Source organism: Theobroma cacao, chromosome 8, assembly GCF_000208745.1.
Source record: "Theobroma cacao cultivar B97-61/B2 chromosome 8, Criollo_cocoa_genome_V2, whole genome shotgun sequence".
Taxonomy (NCBI): Eukaryota; Viridiplantae; Streptophyta; class Magnoliopsida; order Malvales; family Malvaceae; genus Theobroma; species Theobroma cacao.
Window position 1 is genome coordinate 2283219 of NC_030857.1, and position 27860 is coordinate 2311078.

Consider the following 27860-nt stretch of genomic DNA (forward strand, 5'->3'; position numbering starts at 1 on the left):
GTTCATACAGGTCAAAGATTGAATACCAAAATTGGGGATAATACAGTTGTCGACAATAGAAAGACTAAAAAAAATGGGATGGACAAGAAAAGAGCAAAGTATTTCTAACAAATACCTGTAATTAACACCATCTAATTAACTCAGTGGCTCCAAGCAATTATAATTTCTTAGCGCAGGGACGAGCTTGAAGTAAAACATGACTTGTATTCATAATTATTTTTGCTACTTTTACATTCAGGCTGTCAATGCATCACCTGGATTCTGCTTCCCATCTCCTAATTTATCTCTATTAAACTATGACATCATATGTTCTCATTAGTGCAGGATGCCGATAGTATTTCCCAGGGTAAATGGAAAAAATAAATGTGAGGACAGGTACTTCTCAACCTAGCAATTAGGTCAAAAGATACAAAATACCAATCCAATAAAAGAATAATGGACCTGAGTTAAAAGTTAAATGATAGAGGCACACAGCAACAACAATCAAATTCCATCAACATTAACCACACCTTCGCAGCAGTGGACCACTATGTTGTGTAATTGGCGTCCTGTCAAGGAAAAAGCAGTATGCATCCAATTAACAAAGAACCAATTCAACTGCCATACCTTCCTACTTACTAATTAGTTATTAACAAACATATGTATCAATAAATAAGAACATTCATCCTCAAAACCAGACACTAGAAAAAAACCAACCAAGCCAAGCTACAATAATTCTGCATTTTCTGTGTTTGCATGCCTTTATTTCACTTAAATCTACACCCCCAATGACCTCAAAAAACATCCTTGACCTTGAATCCTAGCATAAAGGCAGTACTAGCATCCAGGAATGTGGCATATCATTGAAAAAGCTAACTAACTCAGGTTATAACCTTCTCATTGTTTGAAGGATGCCATACTTCTCTAATCTCATATTTTTTCCAAGTAGTTTGGGGGATATAGGGAAAAAGAAAAGCTAACTCTTCAATGAGAAACTTAATGGTATACACTTAAAAGGCATCATGACCATCTAAGAAGTACATCAAAAGGCTGGATGCAGTCCAACTACAGCAGTGACTTTCATGCAGCTACTACATTATGCGTAGACAAGTACCTATATAGAGCAGCTTAAACCTTGTATTCTTCAACATGAATCCACTTTGTAGAGGACCATTTGTTCCCCATAATCACAGGGCATCCACCTGGCATCATCAGCCATAAGACACAGTTAAACTCATTTGTTTATTTAAATGCTTAATCATTCTTGAACCACAACTAAAGATAAACCCAAAAATAGGTGGAAAAAGGGTCAACTACAAACCATGCAAACTTGAAGGATCTAGCGTCGCATCAGGCCTCATGCTCCAGAACAGCAATGCATCACCCATCTTCGGCTTCACAGAAAGACCCTGTTTACCACATTCAGACAATTCATTCCACCAAGGTACAGCACTAAAATTTCCCTTGGCTGCTGGAAATATTGTCTCACCCCCTTCTTCAACATCTGACCTGCATCAGTGGCAGAAAGTAAGGTAGGAGCTAGCAAATCCTTTTCCCTCTTAAAAAAAGATAGGAGAAAACGAGGAAAGAAGTTCCTGCGCTACAAGTGTCTAAAAAATATTGGGTGTGGAATGCATCATAGACATGTACTGAGAAAATTATAAAACTTACAAATACATAAGCATAGTAGCCATCCGCTGGCCTCCATTTTTAGTGTTGAACTCATCAAGGAAGTAATCAAAGTGTGCATCGTATTTCTGTCCAACTTCATAGTGGAGAACTTGAAGACCTTCTCCATGCTCTGTAGACAACAATGTTAGCTTGAAGTCATCGAAGGAGAGATGAGCAAAAAAAATGTAATGATTGAAAAACAAGGACTATCCATTTAACAGCCAAAGAAATAAAAAAAGAAATAGATTCTGCAAAAAGAAAAGTTCAACAAATTGTTTCAGAGTTAAAAATTTAAATTGAAGGTTTTGCTTAGTATTAAAATCTCATACCTACAGGAATGAAAGTGTAGTCTGCTATCCTTTTTTCTATGTCCCTAATGATTTTATCTTGCCCTCGTCTCAGAAACATACCTGAACTTGTACGAACCCTGCAAACAACATAAGCCTCATGTCATAAGATGTAACGTTAGGAGTTCAACACATAATTGGTCCTCAAACAATAGAGGGTTTCCACAGACAAATTTTAGCACTATAGCTTTCAAAAAAAAAAAAGCATAAAGAGGAGTATTGATGTTCAATATCATAACATTATATCTTAGCATTTATAATAAAAAAAGAAGAAGAGGTGAGTGGATAGAAAAGGCAAACCTGCTATCTTTACTCCGCCCTGTTTTGCTATCAACAACAGTGGACTTTGCCATGTGAGGTTTAGCAAGATTTATTAGGTACTCGCATTCTTCCTTGGACTGTTCAAATGGGTATAAAGAGTCAAAATCAAGGCAACAACCCTTAAAGAGAAACAGTGATGGAACAAAGGGATCATAGAAACAAGCTGTGCCCAGAAATATACGGATTCAGTAACAATAAGAAGGGTTTTACAAGGTTTCCTTCATAAATTATTCTATTAATTCAACCCATCTACATTGCATGTGCGGATAACTACTGTTCTCATCAATTCCCATTAATTGCAAAAGTTCCCAACATAAGCATATACATTCAGAGAGATGAGATTTGCAATTTCAGATTGTTTAGACTAACCAAAAAATCTCAATGACGAATGCAACGTTGATATATTTCTGATTTAATTAGCACAAAATTAATTTATAAATAAAGATTAAAAGAAAAAAGAAACTAACCAAGAAGTTATGATAAATGAAAGCTCTAGGCTCCCAAGAAAGGACTTCAGTCCACTGCTCACCTCTCTTCCCCAACTCTTTTCCTCTGTAGCACGATCCCGCCCAAATATTGAATCAAATCAGAAAATAAATCGCTATTAATAAAAAGTGATCAATGCGTTAAAAAGGAAACCGCGTTACCTTTCAGAAGCCATGCGTCTATAAGAAGTGAGATCATTGGGCGGAGAATCGTCGGTGCTCATCGGGAGAGAGAAAATCCCTAGTCCCAAAAGCATCAACAAAACGACCGTTAACATAAACAACATCGACAGCACAAGCATTACTGTCGACCATTTCTTCGCTTGCAATCGAGAATGTCTCACTTTCGCCATTCTTGAATTAAACCAAGAAATAATAATAATACTAATAATAAGCTCAAAACCCTAAAGATCGATCCAAGAAAACCAAACCCCTGATTTTGGTAGCACACAGATTTAAGAACTTCGACAAATTTTTTCTTGGTCAATGTTGAAAACGGAACCATTTGAAGCCTAACCGACTTTGCTGAACTTATTTAAGAGCGCGACATTTATATTTATATTTATAGCTTTTCAGAAATTGTCGAGTCTTTGCCAAGCAGGTTGCGCAATGACAAAAGAATCCTTTTTGTTGGTACAATTTACAATGCACCAAAGGTAATGCACGGTGAATTGTTGTTTTTTTTTTAATAAAATAGTAAATTTAAAGTAATTTACTTTTCTTAAAACAACTCTCGGGTGTTCTTAAATGAAAAATATAATTTCACGCAAATAAATTGAATGATAACACCAAGATTAATTTTTTTAAAAAATGTTAATATAAATGTATAAAAATAAATATAAAAATATGTAATATATAATGTAAAATGGACAAAATATATTATAATCAAGCTAAAATTTAAGTTATGATAATTATAAAAACAATAGAAAGTAAGAATAAATATAACTTTAATAATTTAAGTTATGATAACATAATTGCTTCAATCATTTTTAATATTAATTAGTTTTGTAGAATAATGTAAGAACAAGCATAAAATGTGCCTAAACAAATAATACCTCAATGTCATACCTAGATGTAATGTTTAAATTAAAATCAATCCTAATATGAAAAAATAATAAAAATGGTAAATATATATAGTATATAACGTAAAACAAATAAAATGTGTTATAATTATGTACAAAATTTGCATCCAAATCAATTGTATTATATGAAAACATGATGTTATTGTGGTAATTAATTTTATTATATTTTAAAAATAAATTTTCAATATTTTATATTAATTTAAAGTATTATAATTTTTGTTAATATTTTATATTACATATTAATTATATTTATATATAATATATTTTAATTATATATTATTGATAGTCAATGTCTTAATCGATTTGATTATAAATTTTAGATAAAAAAATCGATTGAAATAATCGAATAAACAAAATAATCAACTAAAATCAAAACTAAACAAATTAAATCAAATTCAATTGATTTTGATCAATTTATTCGGTTGAAATTGATTAATATTCACCCCTAATGCTTAGAATAACAAATAAGATTATCATTGATCACCAAAATAAATTAACATAAGCTACTCCTACTTTAAGAATTTTTTTTAATTTAATAACATTGCAACATCTCTTGACAAATTGCCTTTCATTTTTATACAAGTGACATGAAAAAAAAAGTTTAAAAATTTAATCTTATGTGCTTAAAACATTTTTTAAATTCATTAAAAATGTTCTCAAACTTAAATTTTGTAAACATTCATTATTTTCATATATATATATATAATACTTGCTTTATTTCTATATAGTATAATGATATTATAAAAAAAATAGTTGCAATTGTAAATTTTTATTTAATTTAAACATATTATAACATGTGATGTATTGTACATTTTGACATTTCTATATATATATATATATATACTACATGACATGATAGTATGTGCATGAATACATGGGAGATTATGTATTGTCAAATGAAAATCATCAAAAAGTTTGAAAGGAAAGTTGTTGTTGATGTTGATGATGATGACAATATCAGTATGAAACATGAACATCTGTGGTTGGACAGACAACCATTCCATACATGATTTTTCACCATTCCCATTGGAATGCAAATCACCATCTCACCAGCGAAGTTCTCTTTTAATTGACAAATCATCATTACCAAACATGGTAACATAGGCAACAATGCTTTGCGAATGTTCATCATGAGTTGAAATAAAAAGATATGACATGATGACAATTCTGTCTTTTACTTCAAACATTAGAGTAGAGATGAATGTGTGTTATGTAATTAATAGGCTATTGTTCGTTTTATGTTCGCGAAATTTATATAGTTTTAGAAAAATTCATTGAATTTTTAATATAAATTATTCAATATTTTTTAATATAAAAAAAGAATATTAAGTGATGAAAAAAAATACTAATAAAATAAACAAAAGTGAACGAGGGAGTATAAATTAGAAATGAGTTGAATTGTGTTGCATTTGGCATTGTAGAGGCTTCTTCCTAGAAACTGGTTGCCAAGTTCTAAGCAAATGCAGATGAGTTGCAGTCTCGGTATCTTTTTCTTCTAGAACACTTTGAAAAAGTTGAAATTCTAATAAAAGATTCAGAAAATTAAAATTCTGATCAGTTGTTGATGTTTCCTGGAAAGCGGTCTCCAAGTTTTACCAGGAGAAAAAATTGCGAATAAAGTGGTAATCCGATTCTTTCCTTGGGCGACTTGAAAAGTCGAAATTGCAACAGTAAGTCAACTAGTAAATTTCCTATGATCCAAACAGAAATTTGGGTTGCAGAAGATTTAACTGGCACTAAATTTTCAGTGGGTTTTTTGAGAATTACGAAAGAAAGCGGGGTGCGACGCTTGTAAATTTCGACAAAACCAGCCTCACAAGTTTTCTTTTGGCTCTGCTCTCTTTTGCTTGCGCAGTCGACATTGATCGTCGTGTTCCTCGCCGAAAAGACACATCACCTGTTACAATTATCCAGACAAAACATCAGCTAAAAATTTCTCTCCCTTCAATCTGCGTTGAAAATGGCAGGTCAGGGAACATGGCAACCGAAAGAGGAAGGTTTAAGGGAGATATGCGGAGTGTTGGAACTGCACATTTCGCCTACGTCTGATAAGCCTCGTATTTGGCAACAACTTCAGCATTACAGCCAATTCCCCGATTTCAACAACTACCTCGTTTTTATCTTTGCTCATGCCCAGGTACTACTATTTCATTCCATCAAACTCCAATTATTTACCAACTAATGCCTTTCAAATCCTTCCTTTAAGCTTAATTTTCGTTCTCCTTTTTTTTTTTTGGTTTTCTTCGTTTCAGCTTTGTCAAGTTCCTTAGTGATTGTTTATATTTTTTCCCTGATGAATTTTTATATAAGGTTTCTGTTTGAATTCGAGAATTGGGTTCAGATTTATAAACTCTGTTTATTCTCATATTGAAACGACCGGTTTACTTAAACCGGGAATGAAGCATCTGTTTTAAGATTGTCTAGTTCTGTGCTAGGTTGTTTACACTATAGATACTATAATTACTTCTTCTCTCTCCCTTTTTTTTTTGTCTTATATATTTGCTTATTTTTTTGTTAAAGAGTATGTATAAATGCTTGGTCAAGCAACATTTGTGAATTGCAGCTGGAGGGGAATGAATCTTTAAGCGTTTTTCAAGTTTAGAAAGTGGGTTGACTTGGAAGTTCTTCTTAATAGGTATAGTTAAGATGTTTCTTGTAACAGGATGTTCCCAATACTGCAATGCATATAATACAACGGTATGGATTAACAGAATTACTCATATATATTCTGGATTGATCTCAATTGTTTCTTTATTAGTTGAAAAGTCAGAACTGAAAGGTTAAGAAGATGAAAACTCCAACACGTGTATTAAAGCTCATTTCAATTCTGTCTGGAATTTGTTTATCGTTTTTATATGAACTTGATTTGCTTTTAACTTTTTGAGTTCCTTATTTGCTTTTTTGTATTCCTTTTGTGTAATGAGTACCTTTATTAATTTTCGTTTTTGGTGATGGCTGTCGAAGAACTGGCCTATAATATTGAATGATCTTGAAATTTTATAGATTTTAATCATTGTGAAGCTTAGAAATTCATGGTTTCAAGGTTGATGTTTCCTTGCATTAAGTCATGCTGTGAGGTGCTATTTGTCGTTGAACTCATTTCCATCAAAGCTGAATAGCGTTTTCTTTGTACTTGCTTTTCTGAGCAGGGTGCATCTGTTGAAATTCGACAGGCGGCTGGTTTACTTCTGAAAAATAATTTGCGAAGTGCTTTCAAATTGCTAGATCCTGCATATCAGCAATGTATAAAGTCACAGTTGTTACCATGTTTAGGGGAAGCAAAAAGGGACATAAGGAATACGGTTGGGACAATTATCAGTGTTATTGTCCAGCAAGAACGGATTCTTGGCTGGCCAGAGCTGTTGCAAGTACTTGTACGGTGCTTGGACAGTAATGACATCAACCATATGGAAGGTGCCTTGGATACTTTATCGAAGGTAACAATTGCTTCCCTGATTTCTTATTTGCATGTTGAAGATTAATGGCAACAATATTATTCTTTACCAATATATAAGTTCCAGCATGGTTTGCCTTTTGTGCTTGAGACACTGAATCAAATTAAAATTGTCTATTAATTAGTAAGGGAAGTATCTTTGAAGCCAATGCTTAAGCTGGTTGCAGAAATTTGCACTTTGTCCCTCCAAAACTCTTAATTTACAGAAGCTTCCAGATAATAATGGGATCTTTTAGATCCAATACATAGAGTTAATTTCTCTTTCTCTCTCTCTCTCTAATTAAATTGGTGCTCCATGTCTCTTATTGAATTTCCTTTGAGAACAATGTTCATCTGTGAAGAATTTCATACGGTAACAATGTGACAAGGGCATTTCATCCTTTATAGAAGTAGAAATTACTAAATGCTATTTTATGGCTTATTTGTGATCTTGTGAACATAGATCTGTGAAGACATACCACATGAGCTTGATTTAGATGTACCTGGTTTATCTGAAAGACCCATTGATGTATTTCTACCTAGATTACTACAGGTGACAATTTTCTTCTCTAATTCATATTGAACACTTTATTTATGTCATCCTATATGCTGTCTGTTGATAAGTCATAATTGGTTCTTCATAACTGAGTTGTATGTGTATTATTATTATTTTTCCTTTGAAATCAGTTTTTCCAGTCACCGCATGCCTCTCTAAGGAAGCTTTCTCTTGGATCAGTAAATCAGTTCATTATGCTGATGCCTACTGTAAGTTTGATGAGAACTCTGCTTTCTAACTGACAAACCCAAGTTTGTTGCTTTCTTTGCTTAATTTATGTTGTAGAACGCATTGTAGGCTTTATATCTGTCCATGGATCAGTACCTCCAGGGTCTATTTGTCCTTTCTCACGATCCAGTTGCGGAGGTCAGAAAATTGGTGAGTTGGTTCTATACATGCTTTTATGTTGCAAGCTGAAAGAATCTGTTAAATTGCCTTGTTAAAGACTATCTGACACTTAACTTTTCAGAATTGATGGATGCTATCTACTTTGTTTTTTTCTTGACTCTTATAATTGTGTATGGTACATTTTCTTTTTCTTTGGTACAGGTTTGTGCAGCCCTTGTTCAGCTCATTGAAGTTAATCCTTCTTTCTTGGAGGTATATGACTCTTCTGCTTCATACTATCCAATGCAATATTTTCACAGAGACATATATATGTTTGTTTGTTTAACAGCTCTTTTTTTCCTTCTTTACCCTTCCTCATTGAGTACAGTCATGCACCCTAGTGGAATCAAACTCATGACATCAATGTGCACCATCCCTTCATGTCAGGGGAGGATATGCAACTTTTCCACAAGTTCAATAGCGTAGTTTGTGGGTTTTTAATTGAAATATGCAAATAGCAGTTTAGAGTCACATCGGCATTTTATTGGTTGACATGATTGATGATTTTGTTCATTTTTCCATTTCATGTTGTGTATATCTTCTTTTTCATGGTTGACACACAATATTTGGCCTCTTCTACTAAAAAATGTTTGATGTTACATCACAGCCACATTTGAAGAATGTGATTGAATTTATGTTGCAAGCCAACAACGATGCTGATAATGAGGTTGCTCTTGAAGCTTGTGAATTCTGGTAAAGCTAGAAGAGCTTACTCTCAACAATTTGGTAGAAACTTTAGTCACAGTGTTCTTTCATATGTTAAAGTGTGTCATTGGAGCCTTTTGGCTCCTGGAACTACATACTGAATGCTGATCATACAAGTTTATTGTGTTCCTTCAATGAAAGCGAAGAGTTGCTTTACTTTCTATAGTGTATGAATCATTTTGCGTGGATTGTTGATACAATGAGACTATTAAAATTTTGTCTGTGTAGCATTTTTGCATTTTTTATGCCTTTTATCTATGGAGGTAGTTAATAAACTAAGAATTTTTGTTCTTGTGATTATCAGGTCAGAATACTGTGAAGCACAGTTAAACCCTCAGCTTTTAAGAGAGTTTTTACAACAGCTAATTCCAGTATAACCCTTGTCCTTTTCTTGGTCTTTGACTGTTAACTCCTACAATGATAAACTCATTTACTTTCTTTGTTTCTTATCTTCTTAGGTTTTATTGTCAAATATGGTTTATGCTGATGATGATGAATCTCTTATTGATTCTGAGGTAAATCTTTCCGGATTATGATCGCTTTCATTCAGTCATTGTTCTTTGTATCCACTTATCTTTATCTTCTACTCTTATACTTGCAGGAGGATGAGTCTGTGCCAGATAGAGATCAGGTTTTCAGAGTTCTTTGGTCTTTTTCTTTGACTGTAAAATGTTCATTTTTTACTTTTCCAGTTATTTGTAAAGTTTGATAATTATATTTTTATCTTCTCTGGTGATCTTTTATCTTTCTGAACTGTGCAACTGATATGTAGGACCTTAAGCCTCGTTTTCATTCATCGCGATTTCATGGATCAGAAGATATGAAGGATGATGTGAGTTTTCAGCTAAACTCTTAGTATGGTTTATTTATTCCTTCTCCCATATGTATGTAGACGTACAGTTGTTTGAAGAATTTGATGATTCAATTTATTGATTTCATGTTTACTTTTAAAATTTCACATTCAGAGGTGACGTCTCTGTTTTGCCTTTAAAAATTTATTATCTGCAGGATGATGATAGTTTAAGTATTTGGAACTTGAGGAAATGCAGTGCTGCTGGCCTTGATGTCCTTTCAACTGTCTACGGAGATGAGATTCTTCCAACATTAATGCCTTTAGTTCAGGTGATTATGCTATAGGATCTTATATGGTATAATAATGGTGATTACCAAATAGCTATCTGTCTTCCTGTATTCTCCCTATTGCATGATGCTGTAGAGGGGTTTGTTTTAGAATGTGTTTTGTATGGCCATGCATCTGCAGTGGTTAGCAGAGAGGAGCTTTGACTGTTGTAATGATTTAATTATCTGCTGATCTGCTTCAGCTTGTCTTTGAAATGTTAAATCTTATAATACCAAAATTATGGTTATTTCTCAATCCAGGCAAAATTATCCACCTCAGATGATGGCAGCTGGAAGGAAAGAGAAGCTGCAGTCTTGGCTCTTGGTGCCATAGCTGAGGGTTGCATAAGAGGTCTTTATCCTTATATAGCAGAGGTAATGCTGCAGTGGGTGTTAAAGTGTTTCAAAAGCAGGAAAAGCCATGAAATTTTAAATATTAATGATTGTAACTTTTACATTGCTTTTTTCTTCTTGTATCTGTTTGATGTTGTTTTTCTCCCTCCTTTTGGCAGAGTTCTTCTTGTCATTTGTCTAACTAAACATGTTAGATGCCTCTGGTTGAACATGTGACCATATGCATGTTAACATGGTAGAGATATGAAAAAGCAAAACAATTTTGTTTCACTTGACTGGTTTATTTTCCTTTTACATTCTAGAACCTGCTAAATGTCAATTAACAGATGAACAGGTTTAGAATGTATCCGACTTTTTCAGGGATATATGTAATTGTGCTTCTGATTTTAATGTAGCAAATATTGATGATTAATACTAGATTGCTGTTAGTAATTCATTACCCTTATGTGCAGATTGTAGAGTTTCTACTCCCTCTTCTTGATAATAAGTTTCCTTTGCTTAGGAGTATAACCTGTTGGACACTCTCTCGCTTCAGCAAATTTATTGTTCAGGTATGAAGATTTCTACTTATGCAGTGCTTAGTTTTTCTTGTATTTATAATAGTTTTATTGCATGCTTTACTTCATAAAATTTGTCCATCAATGCTTTAGAGGGAATAAGCGTGATGCTTATTCAGGTGGGCAAAATAGGGAGAAAATCTTCCAAACTTGCATTCTCTTACTATTTTATCATACGAAGATTGTCCTTTTAACACACATACTCCGTCTCTCTTTCTTCTTTCTACCATAGATGCTGTCATGTTTTCCAGTTTCAAATAAAGATTACTTTTATCAAATCAAACAACAGAAATTACCAATTTTAGGTGGAAATTTAAATAGATTCATTTCAGGGTATTGGCCATAAAAAAGGTTATGAACAATTCAACAAAGTCCTTATGGGTCTTTTACGTAGAATTTTAGACACCAACAAGCGAGTGCAAGAGGCTGCATGTTCAGCTTTTGCTACACTTGAAGAGGTTTGTCCCATAATGTCTATTACTCAAGTGACATTTCTACTTCATACATACCTAGCACTCAAGAACTAATAATTTCTGCAGGAGGCTGCTGAGGAGTTGACACCTCACTTAGAAATCATTCTTCAACACCTTTTATGTGCTTATGGAAGATATCAGGTTTTTTGTTCTGTTGCATATAAATTTATTCTTCAGCAGAACTATTCGTTTTACCAATAAGAGAATGTATATATCTTGCACTTTTTTGTTTTATACTTATAGCTCTTTTTGTAACTAATTTTTAGAAAAGAAACCTTCGACTTGTTTATGATGCTATTGGTACCTTAGCAGAGACTGTGGGAGGAGAGCTGAATCAGGTATCTAATGCTTGCTTTGCTTGTTCTTATCTATTTTGGCTTGTTTATCTCTCATTTAGTTTGAAAAATGGCAGATAAAAACTTAGGTCTTGTGGTCTTTTAATGATCAGCTAAAGTTGCTGCGAACTTCCATCTTTATATTGCAGCCCAGATATTTACAGATTTTGATGCCTCCATTGATTGCAAAGTGGCAGCAGCTTTCTGATGCAGACAAAGACCTTTTCCCGCTACTAGAGTGCTTTACATCTATAGCACAGGTATGGCGCACTTTTTTCTTTAGAGAGTTGAACTGTAGAAGCCACTCTAATCTGTAATTTAAAAACTTTTTAGCCATCCAAGAATATCCATGTATCAATTTATATGAAGCTACACAAGTTATTGATATTTTCCTTTCTAACATGCTTCTATTGCAAAGTCTCATTCTGCTGTCCAGATTTTTTGTTACAAATTATACATGATTGACCTGCCATTGAATTGTAAGATTGAATTCTCTGAGTTTAAAATGAACATGTTTAGCCATCGTGGTTGCATATGGCTAGTACTGATAGTGACTGATCATGAAGCCTGGGGAGGACGAACTAATTTAAAGAAACCCAGAAATCATTTGACTCTAGTTCTTCTCTGTCCTGTGCTTATTTTGGGGCATAAAATTATAATTCATGCTCTTTATTAATTGACTGGTAAAATATGTTTTAAAATGGAACCTATGGTACCCTGTGATTGTAAAGGCAATGAGATTAAATCAAACCTAAGGGATCAATGAGCTCTACTGGGATTCTCAGAAGGCTTATCACTTTCACTATAAGTGATGTTTCTCCCTCTCACCTTCTCCCTCCTTCCATCCATTTCTCTCTCACACTTAGTCCAAAGATTTCATGTTTTAGATTATATATCAAGTGGGATTGGAGCCTTAATGATATTCACCTATCTTTATGGTTTGTCCTTTTCAGGCACTCGAAAATGGATTTTCCCAATTTGCACAACCAATTTTCCAAAGATGCATAAAGATTATCCAATCACAGCAATTGGCAAAGGTTCATTTTTTCTTCCAGTTTATATTTCTTTTGTCATGTGCTTAACTTCAAACTTTGTTTGAATCTTGATTGAGGATTGATGCTTAATTTGCAGGTTGATCCCTCATCTGCTGGAATGCAATATGAGAAAGAGTTTATTGTGTGTTCTTTAGACTTGCTCTCTGGGCTTGCAGAAGGTCTTGGTAGTGGCATCGAAAGCTTGGTATCAACCTTAATAAAATTTTTATTTTCTGGTAGTATACCGGTGCATCCATCTGGTATTTGTTGTTTGCATCTGTTTCCATGTTAAACTTGTCATTTAATGATGTTTTGAAAATTAATTCATGAGAACTTTGCAGTCAAGTAAAACAAAATCTGTCATTTAATTGTGAACATACTACCATCAAACAATATTTTGATTGCCATACCACTAACTACTGATTGATACAAAATTTTGCCATTCTGTGCCTCATGATTCTTTTTTGGTGAACCTTAACTTAACACATTTGGGCTTCAATCCTAACAAAAATCTTTTGCTCTCAGGCTTTGGTTTCAGTAATATTGTGCCCCAGTTGGTCTGATAGTGTATCTTAAAATGAAAAATGAATGGAAATATTTGGAAGAATCGTTCTAGTTTTCAAGATTAAAGCCATTCCAGTGTTTGAACACTCCATGGGCCAGGGGCAGGGGGGTGGCTTATGGAGATTAACATTTTGTTAGAGGAAAAATGTTGTGCTTGGGGTTCAATTCCTGGTTGAGAGTCCTAAGGCAAGATGTTTTGTTCATCTTGTGCATGTGCAGTTGCTCACATTGATACAAATCGGTTTTACAGGTTTCACAAAGCAATTTGAGGGACCAACTTCTGCAATGTTGTATGGATGATTCTATTGATGTTCAACAAAGTGCTTTTGCCCTTTTTGGGGATCTTGCAAGAGTGAGTTTGTAATGCATGCCTTTCAAATTCCTTTATATATGATTATTAGATTTGCTTTGATCCCTGTATGTTTGGAGAGCATAACATTACCACTGCTTTATATACAGGCATGTCCAGCATATTTGCATCCTTGTCTATCTGAATTTCTTAATGTTGCAACCAAACAAATGGTAAGGTGAAGCCTACTATACAACACTGATATCTATTAGAGCAGTCCAACCTTACACATTTTCTGGTAAATGCAGAGCACTCCTAAGCTAACAGAATCCATTTCAGTGGCTAACAATGCTTGTTGGGCTATTGGAGAATTAGCAATTAAGGTTGGCTTCCTGTCTCTATCATGTAGCTTTGTCAAACTGATGCGTATTCTGTTTTATCAGTAACTAGCTGAGATTTTATCATATGTAAGATTAGAGAAAAGTATATGTGCACTAGTGATCTTGATATAAAAGCCATCTTCAAGTGAGAAGAATTTTGCAGGAGAAATTTTTGCTTTTCAAACTGTTCATTATAGTATACTTGTTTCTGTTAAATAAATGCGTGGATTATTTTTACTTTGGGGAGGGTATTATCTTAATTTAACAAGTACATGGTGGAAATTTGAGTTCAAAATAAGTGGCAAATAAGAGTTACACTGAGCTGGGTTTTTTAATCTAGATTCTTAGTCTGTATGTTCACTCTATATATAGAGGGGTGATTGGTAGCGATAATTGAGAGAGTGGCATGTAAATGATTCTGAGAGAGGATTAGAATTTGTGAATTCTAACTGCATCTTTGATCTTGTTGCTGGGAAGCACTCATGCCTTTGATGGTCGGACTTGAAAGCTTTGCAAACAGTTTATGATGCTTGACTAAGTGGTGTGTTATTACATCTTTTACACTGAATTAACAGGTCGGTCAGGAAGTTTCTCCATATGTCATGACTGTAGTCTCAAGCATAGTTCCAATTCTCCAACATGCAGAGGTATTACTGAACTGTATTATTGTTGTTTCTAGTTTCTGTTTGTTTTCTTCCTTGTTTCTTTTTTAAAAGTATAGATTTCCGAATTGCTGTTGGGCAGGGTGTCAACAAATCACTTGTAGAAAATAGTGCTATCACTCTCGGTAGGCTTGCTTGGGTTTGTCCAGAGATTGTTTCACCTCATGTGGAGCATTTCATGCAAGAATGGTGCACTGCTTTATCCATGTAAAGTACCTTTGTTTCTCAGTTGCCGTTTGCTAGTATAAGAGCTGTTGGTTTAATAATGTCTGGTAGCCTACATCATAGCTAATCTTTACTATGAAAATTTGGGATCAACCATAGCCAAATTCGAAATGTGTCAACCAACAAATAGTTACATTTGTACTGTAGTTGAGGATACATCCTCCTGCCCTTTACACTTTCCACTTCACACACAAGCACAGTTTCCTTTAAAAACGTTCCTTCAAAACAAGCAATTTATCAATGCAGCAAAGAAAATAAGTTTTAGAATAAGTTGCTCATTACTAACTTACCAAAGTATGGAATCTGTATTCTGATGTTGCTAGAATTGTTTATCCAAAATGGAATGTACATGTTCAGACATACGTGCATATAAATTTATGTATAAATTTATATAATAGGCAGTTCAAACAATCCAATGCTTGAATCAGTATTGTAACTTAAACTGGCTGAACAGGTGGAGCTGGATCTATTCTCTATTAATGCCAGGATGAGGAAATATAGATAATTGAATTACTTGTTCCTTCATTACCATCAGAATCTCCATCTCAACTCCTCAAAATTTCAGTCATTGAGCATGAAATTGTCATTCCACATTCACCCTATAGTTGCTGCTATCATCTTACAAAAGCTTATGAATTACAAATTCCCGACAGGATACATGATGATATAGAGAAGGAAGATGCCTTTCATGGTCTCTGTGCAATTGTATGTGATTTCTTTCAAAAAAACTCTCAGTGGATTATATTAGTAATTGCAACTTTGAAGGAGAAATTATCAAATATTTGCAGGTTCGAACAAATGTATCTGGGGCTTTAAATTCACTGGGCTATATATGCAGAGCTATTGCGAGTTGGCATGTAATATTTGCAGCAAACAATTTAGCTTTCGAACGTTTGTTACAACTATTCTCTTCAAGTTTAATATTGTCTGTCTCTCAGGTAATGACGAGCGAGGACTTACACAATGAAGTCTGCCAGATCTTGCTTGGGTATAAACAGGTATGTTTCATCTCTTTTGGTAGCCTTTGGTTCAAAATCTTAGATGATGGGGATCATATCGTTACTAACCGGTGAGAGATGTACATGTGCAGATTCTCAAAGATGGAGGATGGGAACAATGTCTTTCCACACTGGAACCGCAAGTGAAAGAAAAATTGTCAAACTATGGGGTATAAAAGTTACGAAGTCATGAATTGCTTACATGGAGGATTTGTGTTCTGACTTGTACGAGGTCCAAAAGCTTAATTTTCGTTCTGGGTTTATGTTGCAAACACTTTAACAGAAGTTCAAAACTGATCATCTCTTCGGGAGCAGGGTCAAGAAGTTGCGGTTTTGGAAGCACCCAACATAACTCGTAGCATGATCCCTCAGGTCCATCAGATTTGGTTCATACACTTTTTAGATTTATACCATGGTTTCTTGGTAGGTTTTTAGCCCAAGTCATCATTAGAGAGTGAGATATAGGAATTGTAAACATCATAGCCTGTAAGTTTGTTTGTATGTTCGATCCATGCATTCCTAATCCTTGTTAAGTGTCAAAGTATTTCTTCTTCAAAGAATTGTTCACCTTGCTAAATTAACGGAATTTCAAAAAGCTGAGGATTGTGTCATTTTTCTTTTAAGTCTGAATCTGATAGTGTTTTCAATGGCGGAAAAATGGCAGAAGCTTCTTGAAAAAGTCCTCTCCATCCGATTATTGCCGCCAATTCCAGAGCCAAGGTTTCAGAGAGTTTCGAGTCTTACAACGTTGGACCCAAATTTACAATTTGAAGTTACTGAATTACAAACACAACGTGTAGATTACATACAAATGTTTTTAATGATAATCATAATCTGAAAAAAAAAAAAGAAAGAGTTGAGAAATGAATCAATCACCGTCCTTCGCCACCGCCCCGCTCCTTCTCAATCTGCTGCCTCTGCTTCTCGGCGAGCTTCTCCAAAGCTGTTTGCACCGCATCACGCCCACCGATAAGCAATCGGGTCACCACCTCCGGATCTTTCTCGAACCGAGCTTCCTCGAACTCCTTCCTCGCGTTCTCTCTCAACACATCCCTCCACAGAACGCCCCGCGAATCGGCCCACATGAAGAACCGGGTCGCCCGGAGGATGTCGCGGTAGAGGCTCAGCGCCTCTCGCCGAGTGCTGGTGAGTCGCCGTCGAGTCAGCAACTCTTCTTCCTCCTCGTTTAGGGATTTCTCCTTCTTCACCACGTGTCTGTCGAGAAGCTCCTCCACGGTGTCCGGACCGTTGTGCAAGAAACGCTGGATGAACACGACGTCGTTTCCAGAAACAGGCTTCAGACAGATCGTTAAGTTCCGGCATTTGTGGAGGTAAGCGATCATTCTTTTGCGTTTCCTTTGTCTCTGCCTCAAAGCTTATTTCCCAGGCGGTTGAACAAAGATGATGGCCACCGTGAAGCCGAAAGGCAAAATGTTAAAGGTTAGAATTGAGCCGGGTCTTTGTGTTTCAGGCCCAAAACAGTTGTGGGCTTGATCCATTTATGAGAACACCTCCAGCCCAAAAGCCCTAAAAACCCAAAAAACTTACCTCAAAAGGCCTTAAACCCAAGAATCAATAAATTATAAAAAATATATGGTATGATTAAAATTAGTATTTCTAATATTTTAAGTATGGTTAATTTGTAGTTGACTAATTAGTAGTATAACTTTTTAAAATTTAAAAAATAAAAAATATATGAATAAAAAAGTTTCACAATAACTATTGAGAATGCATCATATTTATTCAAATCATTTTATTTTGTTTTAAAAGAAATTGAATTTTTTTGAGCATATTAATGTTTTAAACAAGGATACATTTCCCTTATAAATATTATAAGAAGGAAAAAGATTTCATTAATTATCTTCTCTTATATAGAAATCCGGAGAAGGTAGGTTGTTTCAGCCTTTGACTAAAATAGACGATGAAAATTAATTCTCTCACTGATTAACACTAAAACCGACCGTCGACAAAGAAAATTAATAGACGAACGATCTTAAGTTTTCCGATTCAACTGGTATACCTTCGATAAAGAAGAAGACACCATTAACAAATAAATATCAGAATGAATAATTTACTAATCAAATTAACCTACCGCCGATAGAAAAGAAAAAAAATTCAATCAATAAATTTCTTTAAAACTTATTATATTGAATTACTCTCTCATGTATATATATTTACATCATGTATAGTTAATGAAGAGAAAGGTATTCTAAAGATGAAAGATCAAATACAGAAAGACACCAATAGGCATCATGCTGCTAAACTACATATATTCTTCAAATTTTGGTAAACCCAGTAACTCTCCAAATAGCCTGTCAATCCACCGTCTGATAGCCTTGAAAACATACTTGTCGATAAACTCGAACAATCCTCCACATGGAACTTCAAAATCCATGTCGCCATGATCGTCTTTCCGAAGCCCTGGCACAGCTTGCCAATAAACCCTAACTCCATCTTTAACCAGTAATGGCTCCTTAATCTTGCTGTAGGCCATGCTGCGGCTCCGAGAGAATGGTGGGGTAGGAGTCTTCCATGGGTACAGTGGCACCAAATCATTCAATGATGTTAAGGTTGGAGCCTCACAATTAGGGACAGTAGTCATCTCAGTTATTGAACTAGTAAAAGATTATCAAAGCTGCTGCTTTATTGCTTCTCTGTTTGATGATTCTTTTGTTGTTTTTGTATATAGGGAGTAGAAGTTTGGTATTTTTGGAATAGAGTAGAAATCCACAAAAGATTCATGTCAACACTATGATTGGCAAAATCAAAAGTTTATTACACATATTACTATATAGTAGCTGGCTTTCCTAATATAGTAGGGTAATCAAGCATTTGTGCTTTTCAAGGAAATAAAAAGCAAAGTTGAATCCTTTTTGCTAAGTAGTTTTTTCCTGAGAGGAGGGAAATAAAAATTGTTGCTTCAGTAAAGCATATTATCGACAGATCAATTTATTTATATTTTTTATATCATATTTATTTTTTTGATGTCAATTCATCCAGTTTTATTCTGCCGATAATTCTCATTAATATTTCGTTAATAATATAATATCGATTGAGTAATTAATATTACGTCAGTAAATATCGATAAAATTTTATCGAATGTATTTTGTCAATAATATCTTGCTTGTATCCGAGCATTTTGCTCATTAATTGATGCATAATCCCTATCTAAAAAGTAAAATTCGAATCTCTCCTCTCAATTATAAAAAGAAAAAATGATATATTGCTTTTAAGTGAAAATAAGTTATTTTACTTATAAATAAAAATATTTAAATTGATATTATATTTTTAACTATTTTACAAGAAGGAAAAAGGGCAAAAAAAAAAGTATGTGTGCTATCATAAATCATGGTTTTGTTTTCCAAGTGCAATGTCTGAATCATGGACAAACTTGGGCAAGCAACAAAGAGCTCCAAGAGCCTTACCAAACCTAGGTTTCATAGTTCCAACAACATGCTTCTCGAACAAATCGCAGAATCCATGGTCCTCGAGCCCTTCTTTTCGTAATGGCACTTCCTCCCAGTAAACTGCGACGCCGTTCTTAAACAATGGTTCCTCCCGCTTAGCATATCGCGTCTTTAAGTTACCAGGGTAAGCCGGAGTCGGGGTTCCTGACTGCGGCAACGACGATATCAAATCCTTCAGCGACTCGTACCTTGGAAGAAGTTCACTGTCAGCCATTGAAAAATATACTTGGAGGAAGCAAAGAGTTGGAGAAAACAAATATACCATGCACCATGCAATATGATCATGAGGATATATATTTATATAAACCTTATTAAAATATACTTCCATGTACTATACTTTGGTTGTTATTTGTTAGTACTAGGACTCAAATAGGACAAGGATTTATATGAAGTATCGAATTGTAATTGGGTCTTACTTCTCTTTTCTTTTTTTTTTCTAATTGTATAAAAACAAATACTAAAATGAAATAAAAAATCGTAATTAAAATTAAATAATTAAACATTCTACTATGCAGATTAATCGAGAGAAATAATTTCCTTTTGCAAACCAAGAAAAAAGTAATACTCAAATACCCATCTTCAAATGTGAGGATATATACTTAAATCTTTATAAGAACATTCTTAAATATTATAAAGGAAAACAAATTTTTTGTTACAATTGTAAAATTAGAATAATACATTAATAACCCATAAGTCCTGTACCAAAAGAGCCCATTAGTTTGGGCCAAAAAGCCCAAGACAAGCCCATAAATTAAACGATGTCGTTTGTAACTTCGGCTAGAACCCTTCAAAACGGTCGTTAAGCTGCAGCGGTAGTCTGTAACTCCTCTGTTTTCTACACATTCAAACGCTGAAAACAGCGAAAGCAACTTCCATGGCTTTAACCAAATCAAAGCTACGGTTTCCCTCCTCTATCTCTCCTTTATCTCAACGCTTCTTCAAGTTGTACTCTTCAACGCCGACCTCGCTCCGAGGAGATGAATCAGAAGAAACTAATACGAGCGAAAAGCCGAAAATCGCCGCCCTATCCCCTGAAGAAGCCGAAGTCGCCGAAAAATTCCATTCCCTCATCAAAGACCACCACCGCAAAAACCCTAACCCCGACCTGAACTCAGCCCCGCCAACCCCTGACTTCACCATCCCATCTCTCTCCCTCGACTTCTCGAAGATCTCCGCCGTCCACTCCATCTCCCCTTCCCTCGTACGCCACGTCATCGACAAATGCGGTGGGGTCCGCCACGGGATACCTTTTCTCCAAACCCTCTCCTTCTTCAACTGGGCCACCACCCGCCCCGACTTCGCTCCCTCGCCTGACCCGTACAACGAAATGATCGACCTGGCTGGAAAGTTGAGGCATTTCGACTTGGCTTGGCATTTGATCGACTTAATGAAAGCAAAAAACGTCGACGTCTCGATCGAAACCTTCTCGATTCTGATCAGGCGTTACGTGAGGGCCGGATTGGCTGCCGAGGCGGTGCACGCTTTTAATCGTATGGAGGATTACGGGTGCGTTCCTGATAAGATTGCATTTTCAATAGTGATTAGTAGTTTATGTAAAAAAAGAAGGGCCGAGGAAGCTCAAACATTTTTCGATAAATTGAAGGACAGTTTTGAACCTGATGTGATTCTATACACTAGCTTGATTAATGGCTGGTGTCGTGCCCGAAATATCTCGGAGGCCGAAAGGGTATTTAAGGAAATGAAAATGGCAGGGATTAAGCCTAATGTTTATAGTTACACTATTGTGATTGATGCACTGTGTAGGTGTGGCCAAATTACGCGTGCTCATGATGTTTTTGCAGAGATGATTGATGTAGGATGTGAGCCAAATTCGATTACTTTTAATAATTTGATGAGAGTTCATGTCAAGGCTGGTAGGACGGAGAAGGTTTTGCAGGTTTATAATCAGATGAAAAGATGTGGTTGTCCTGCAGATACAATTACATATAATTTTCTTATAGAGAGTCATTGTAGGGATGATAATCTTGATGAGGCGATCAAGGTGCTTAATTTGATGATTAAGAAAGAGTGTATCCCGAATCCATCTACTTTCAATACTATATTTAAGTGTATTGAGAAGTTACAGGATGTGAATGCTGCTCACCGAATGTATGCTAAGATGAAGGATTTGAATTGTAGGCCTAATACTGTTACTTATAATATATTGATGCGAATGTTTGCTGGTGCAAAGTCTACTGATATGGTTCTCAAGTTAAAGAAGGAGATGGATGAGAATGAGGTTGAGCCTAATGTGAATACTTACCGGATTTTGATCACAATGTATTGTGGGAAGGGGCATTGGAACAATGCTTACAAGTTCTTTAATGAGATGATTGAGGAAAAAGGCTTGAAACCAAGTATGTCTCTTTATCAGATGGTGCTGGAGCAGCTGAGAAAAGCTGAGCAGTTAAAGAAACACGAGGAACTAGTAGAGAAGATGGTTGATAGGGGATTTGTGACACGTCCTTTGTAGAAGTAGGTTCTTGCTCTTGTATCTGTGATACCTGTGAGGGAATTCTCAATGTTTTTGACATAGTTGATTGATTAAATTGCTTCAAGTCTTATCTATTCACTGTAATGTCATAAGGTTGTACATTAAAAGAGTTGGGATGTAGTGTTTTATCTTCACCTTTTTGTGTTCAACAAGTAGCATACTTTGTTCTCACCATTTTGACTCAAAGGTCATACCTTAAGTTGATTTAAATCTCTGTCAAATTTTGGTTACAGTTTTCCAACTCTGTTAGCTGGACTAATCTCTTGGGCCAGCTTACTTCAATTATAATGTGTTTATGGATGATCTTTACTGTCTGAACATCATATGGAAAAGTTCCTGTGCATCAAGTTTTAGTGCAGGTCCTGTTTGTAATGCTCACCATATCCATGTGGTGATGGACATATGGTCCCTGTGGTAGCCGATCATTCTTGTTCCATGTGTTTTTTTCCAATTGAAACCATTGCCTAACATTGCTTCATCTTACAAATTTCTCTGTTTCACTTAAGTCCACTTTTCAAGGCCCTAAAGGCGACATCAGCTGCCCTTAGACATGTCTTTCTATCTCCTTTGTATGAACAATCTATCTTTAGTAGGTAGGATATTGTTGCGGAAAGAAATGGAACCTTAGTGGCTGGTTGGTTCGAAGTTATGCTGATGCTTGACTCAGTGACTTGTTAGAACACATGTTAAAGAGTTGGCACCATGTCTACTTTAGGTTGCTAGTCAAGAACTGGACATTGATAAGAGTTGGAACAAATTGAAATCATTGACAATTACACCACAAATGCAGTTATAGTAACAGTATATATTAATTTCACGAACCATGATTTTTTATTACAACTACTGGTAGCATTCAAGGGGAAAACAAACAATTCTTCCGGCTTCTATCTTGCATTATCAATGAACTAAAATTAGGAAATTGGATGACAGCTTCTCAGATATGAAGGCCATCTTCCCTATTGACTTCAAACTATCCATACCAAATGCAGCTTCATTCCACTAGCAATGTCCCTGCATACCAAGCATCTCAGTCAGACCTTTCAGTCTCTCGGTTCCTTCACTAATCAAGAAGCGGATCCTTTGTTTATCCTTACAATCTCGATTACTCTCCATCTCTTGTCTAATCACCTGTTTCAATTCAGCTGCAAAATCCATATCTGATCAGGCAGTGCAAGTACAGTAAATGTTTGGATCATAAACTTTTTTCAAACACGATGGATCAAAATCTACAAAGAACTAATACCAAAATGGCAATACAAAACAACAAAGCAATGAAAATGCATTAAGATTTAAGCTCAAAGAACAGGTGTTCTCAGAACTTTTCTTAGCAGCATTAGCCAGTATCCAGCTTTCACCTCTAGAATGCTCAGGAGCTCTTCGAGCAGTCCGTAGAGCTTGCCTGTAGAGCTTCAGCACTCTAGCACGAAGAAGGAAGTCCTGCAAGTCCAAGGAGAGAACCATGACTGATTCTCTTCCTTTTAGACAAAAAGGAAATGCTTCATTTGTTACAAAACTGTCCAAATTTTAAGCCCAAATGAAACTCAGTCACATTCCCCGATCTTCAAAAACATTTCCTTTCACAAATCTAGTGACCAACTCAAAGAATTGCATGGAACTACGTTTAGCTGCTTTCGAAAATCAGAAAAACTTGGGCACTCACTGACATTTCCAACTAAGGAAGTCTTTGGATTTGATTACAAAGCTAAGAACATGAACTGACCTTGAGACAAAGAGAGGGGAAGGGAGTGAATGTTAAGAGCTGAAAGCTGCAATCAATCCGACAACAAAAAGCCCCAAGCTTGCGAAATTGACACCCAGACTCTTTGGCGGTTCAACTAAGGAAAGAACAACACTGTTGCGAACGTCCGATGGTTCTGGTCGTTGCTGGGAGACGGCGGGGAGGCAATGAGAATGATATAAAGGCCTCTGTATTCTACAAAGGCTTTATATTTCTTTCGTAAGAAATAACGGGCTCGTCCATCAATTCATGGGCTGTTGGCCTGTAGCAAAGGGAAAAGAGTCCTAATTGGGTTTAAGTCCATGGTTTAATTCCTCGGAGAACTGATTGACTAAGCTGAAGCCTACCAGCGAAGGAGAGAAGCTTGGAGGTCCAAGTATTAAATTCTGTTTGTAATCTTCTCTACTAGAGGAGCACAATCCTTATCTCTGAGTCCCTTTGTGATGAGGGGGACACCCAGGCACTTCACTCGCAATGAAACAAGTTGGAAGCCAATTCACTGCTGAATATCAGAAAGAATATGCTTAGGGTACCAAAGGAAAACAGCTCAATCTTGGCACTGTTGTGCTGAAGGTCAAAGAGTTTATAAAAAAAAAAGCACACCATCTGTGGTCATGATGGAGTCTTCCGTGCCCTTGGAAAAATAATGAGCACATCATCTGCAAAACTCAAGTGAGTAAGACCAACACTATGGCTATTAGATGGTGTTTGAAAATTCCCTGAGCAGCTGCTGAATTTAGAAGTTTGGATAACACCTCCATTGCAATAAGAACTAAGGAGATAAAAGGGTCTCCAATATCCAAGCAGACCCACCATTGATGGAGAGGGAGAACATAGGATTTGTGACACAGCTCTGAATCCAATGAATGAAGACCGAAGGAAATTCCAAAGCTGTTACTGCATTGAGAAGAATGTCCCAATTTGAAGAATCAAATGCCTTGCTCAATTCCACTTTCAAAGCACATCTTGGTGAAATATTCTTCCCCTGATATCCTTGAACCATTTCCTGTGCAGGTAGGACATTTTCCATCAAATTTCTTCCTTGGTGATGATGGTGGGGACTGGGGAGGCAAGCTTTCAGCCTGTTAGAAAGAATCTTCACTAATCCATTTGTAGATAGCATGTTCTTTGTCTTCGCTTTCTTTTTCTATGAACAAAAAGATACTTCAAGTATACCATTAATGGTTTCACACACCAGCCTCGTATTGTTTTCACGAACCATTCTTCTGCCTCTTTTCATTAGCAAAACAGGGCTAGTTCATTGGACATAAACTTCTGCTTTTAATGCCATAAATATCACATGATCATATTGAGGACGTACATCTTTGACTTTCATACACAACAAAAAGGGATTGAAACCCTCCAATCCATACTAGGTAATTACGTATTGATCTTTCTTGCAAAGCTGGAATTTTCCTTATTAGAGCAATATCAGCACAATTTTTCAACTTCTCAGACCATTTCAAATGTAAACTCTGGGAAAGTTATACCCTTACAATTTATTGCGGCCAGAGCGACTTATTCCGTACAAATCTTACTGACAGGATGATGGTATTATCAGAACTGGTAATCATGATTATCTTAGCACGAAAGATAATTCTTACTAATTACTACCATTATAAGAGGAAGATGGGGAGTGATTACCAACCCCAACTAAGACAAACGACATCAAGAACTAAAACCAACAAATAAAAGAACCGACAGAAAAATCATATACTAAAATTCAAATGAGACTTACCTTTGTTTTCCCGTCAAACATATCAGTTTTGTATTAGCAAGGTTTCTTTGTCAAGTATGGAGCAATTCATTCATGTATCTCATTAGTCAAACCCATTTTCTGGTAACCATTTATATTTTTGAAGATGATCCCATCTAAACATTTGAACATCCTTTTTGGGATTTGATTTTATCGAAACCATGAGGTTTACAGTTTGAACAGTATAAATCGAACTGATCAAACTCGTACATTCCAGCTTTCAAATTAATAGTCTTGTTTAATAATTTAATTTCTCTTCGTATGTGTCAATTTTGCATATAATATTCTTTTGTAAAGCCACGCACACAATCTGATGATTAGATCAAAGCTTGACAAGTCAAAAACCGACAAAGCAAGAGACATGGGAATTACTGTAGTTAAATCACTTTGCTTATTTGTTAATTAATTTACCCTGTTTATGGAAACTTTCAATGCAAAACATATTTGTACCGCAAATACAAGGGAACTCTGCGCCACCAAAGCTGGCTGGGTATAATTGAACTTAAAAATTTCTGGTGGGCAACGAAGGTTTGCTCAGTCTCAAATCTCCTTTGACCATACCTCCTCTGTCTGATCTGGTCAAAACTGAAACACTCGTCTCTGATGGTCTGAGTTTATCTTATTGATTACATATAAAAAGAGTGTTCAAAAGGAGTTTGCTGAAGACCTGAAAAGTGTTTACATACAATGGAGAAACAAGCTAAACCCAGAAATAAGATCCTGAAATTTTTGCCCAAAGCAGCTTCAGCCGTCAGTGTCACCTTTCAGAACCCTCCCTTCAGCCCCGGCAGGGACAAGCGATACGACAATACAGGCAAGCATAAGGCTTATGCAGGCAGAGGGTTCTCTGGTCCGATCGTTTCGATAATTCCTGATGAAGCTCGAAGAAAGTCCAAGAGTGAAACCTTTGAAACCCAAGAACCAACTTCACCGAAAGTGTCATGCATGGGACAGATCAAGCAGAAGAAAAATATCAGAAAAGCTAAGCGCGTTTCGCGTCCTAAAGAGTTGAAGCCTGTCTCCGGATCTTCTGAAGAAGAAGTGAAGAAGCATTCATCCAAGTTAAAGCGAATCTTCAGCATGGCAAAACCAGCAAGGAAATCCGAGACATCAAGCAAGAAGACTGAGTTGCCCGATAGAGCGCCTTCTTTGGGCCAAATGAAGCGGTTTGCAAGTGGCCGTGATGCTTTTTCCAACTTTGATTGGATGGCTCAGATTGCACCTGCGGAAGCTGATCATAGGGATTATTACTCTGATGAAGAGAGAAGAGATAGTGATGTTGAAGACGACGATGTGATCATCCCTTTCTCGGCCCCAATGAGGGTTGGTGGAGAGATGCCTTTGCAGCCAAGGAAAGAAATTAACTTATGGAAGAGAAGAACCATGAATCCACCTAGGCCCCTTCGATTGAATTCCATGGTCACCGCAAATTGATTGATTTTTTTTTTCTTTCTTTGGGGCCCCTGTTCTTTATTTCTTCTTCTTCTTTCTCTTACTTCTCATATACAGATTGTGCAAATATAGATTGGTGAAACATGGAGAAGTCTTGTAATTGGCATCTGGCCTAATGGGAATCTGTTGATTCCTGGTTCTGTACAGATAATTGCTTGAACATCATTTCTTCTTTCTTTCTTCTTTTTCCAGTGGTTCTAATTTACTTCTGCTTATGCTTGTGGAGATTGCTTTGAAACAAAGTGTTTGCATCAAACAAGCGATAAGGATTAACGGAAGGGAAATAATTTAGCAGAATCGTGTCCTGATCCAACAAGAAAAAATGCATAACTTATGACAATTCAAGTTTGATTGCCGTAAAACTTTACTGTTTCATATGAACAGTTAAAACTAAATACAACTAGTAACAATTCTCGCGATGGAAACAACCCAGTCATTGTACAGGTTGGTATGTTCTACAAGCAAAACCTCACTGTCAAAACTATGGCCGCCAGCCAAAATGGAAAAGAAAAAAAAAGGCTTAACCATATCAAGGCAAGGGGTGGTTTCAAAGTCAATTCGAAGCTGTACAGAAGATAAATGGTCCAACTGTGTGAGCTTATTTTTGGGATGTACATGCCACTTACCAAGATTTGCACTAAGCCAACAACACCCAACGCCCTGACAATCACGGTCGACCCTTCACCAACATTTTGACAGTGAAACTTTTTTTTTCCCAGTTAAATGGGTGCAGGAGCGGAGCTAGTTAATTTTTGTTGGGATGATTAAAAATAAAAAAATTAAAAATTAAAAATTTTTAAAATTAATATGTTAAATTTAATTAATAATCAAAAGATTCATAATAAAAAATAATTTTATATAACATGTAAATAAAAAATTAAAAAAATTTTATAATAGTTATATAAGAAAGTTGTGTTCGACGATATTTTTTAGATTCAAATTCATTAATTATTGACTCTGTATTGAAGAAACTAGCAATATCTTTCTCAATATAAAC

General features: G+C 35.7%; 6 protein-coding genes across 10 annotated transcripts; 3 read left to right on the top strand and 3 right to left on the bottom strand.

Annotated features, from left to right (window-relative positions):
* LOC18591618 (probable prolyl 4-hydroxylase 3) lies at nt 185-3340 on the bottom strand. The gene is made up of 8 exons (XM_007017840.2): nt 2966-3340; nt 2786-2870; nt 2298-2395; nt 1980-2077; nt 1651-1780; nt 1301-1488; nt 1094-1181; nt 185-548 (listed from the first exon to the last, which is right to left on the bottom strand). Exons 1-7 carry the CDS (start codon nt 3154-3156, stop codon nt 1108-1110), a joined length of 864 nt encoding a protein of 287 aa, XP_007017902.1. The 5' UTR covers nt 3157-3340; the 3' UTR covers nt 185-548; nt 1094-1107.
* LOC18591619 (transportin-1) lies at nt 5397-16556 on the top strand. 5 transcript variants are annotated; one of them, XM_018125643.1, is made up of 30 exons: nt 5413-5555; nt 5741-6022; nt 7035-7322; nt 7782-7871; nt 8006-8083; nt 8172-8252; nt 8424-8474; nt 8869-8954; nt 9271-9337; nt 9425-9481; nt 9568-9630; nt 9739-9798; nt 9975-10088; nt 10347-10460; nt 10892-10990; nt 11329-11454; nt 11536-11610; nt 11736-11807; nt 11954-12064; nt 12758-12841; nt 12936-13043; nt 13653-13754; nt 13862-13924; nt 14000-14074; nt 14647-14718; nt 14816-14940; nt 15612-15663; nt 15747-15815; nt 15897-15956; nt 16049-16556. In XM_018125643.1, the coding sequence occupies exons 2-30, from the start codon at nt 5846-5848 to the stop codon at nt 16130-16132; spliced, it is 2703 nt and encodes a 900-aa protein (XP_017981132.1). In that variant the 5' UTR covers nt 5413-5555; nt 5741-5845; the 3' UTR covers nt 16133-16556. The 5 variants fall into 5 exon arrangements, 4 of the variants coding, with proteins under 4 accessions (XP_017981134.1, XP_017981132.1, XP_017981130.1 ...); XM_018125641.1 differs by having other exon boundaries at nt 5413-6022; XM_018125644.1 differs by having other exon boundaries at nt 5414-6022; nt 9568-9597.
* LOC18591620 lies at nt 16598-17373 on the bottom strand. The gene has a single exon (XM_007017845.2). The coding sequence runs from the start codon at nt 17297-17299 to the stop codon at nt 16829-16831; it is 471 nt and encodes a 156-aa protein (XP_007017907.1). The 5' UTR covers nt 17300-17373; the 3' UTR covers nt 16598-16828.
* Nucleotides 20125-22091, top strand: LOC18591623 (pentatricopeptide repeat-containing protein At1g20300, mitochondrial). Its single transcript, XM_007017848.2, has one exon. It carries the CDS (start codon nt 20298-20300, stop codon nt 21894-21896), a length of 1599 nt encoding a protein of 532 aa, XP_007017910.2. The 5' UTR covers nt 20125-20297; the 3' UTR covers nt 21897-22091.
* On the bottom strand, nt 22708-24828 carry LOC18591624. Its single transcript, XM_007017849.2, has 3 exons — nt 23638-24828; nt 23273-23392; nt 22708-23059 (listed from the first exon to the last, which is right to left on the bottom strand). Exons 2-3 carry the CDS (start codon nt 23376-23378, stop codon nt 22917-22919), a joined length of 249 nt encoding a protein of 82 aa, XP_007017911.1. The 5' UTR covers nt 23379-23392; nt 23638-24828; the 3' UTR covers nt 22708-22916.
* Nucleotides 25812-27050, top strand: LOC18591625 (uncharacterized protein At1g76070). The gene has a single exon (XM_007017850.2). The coding sequence runs from the start codon at nt 26099-26101 to the stop codon at nt 26843-26845; it is 747 nt and encodes a 248-aa protein (XP_007017912.2). The 5' UTR covers nt 25812-26098; the 3' UTR covers nt 26846-27050.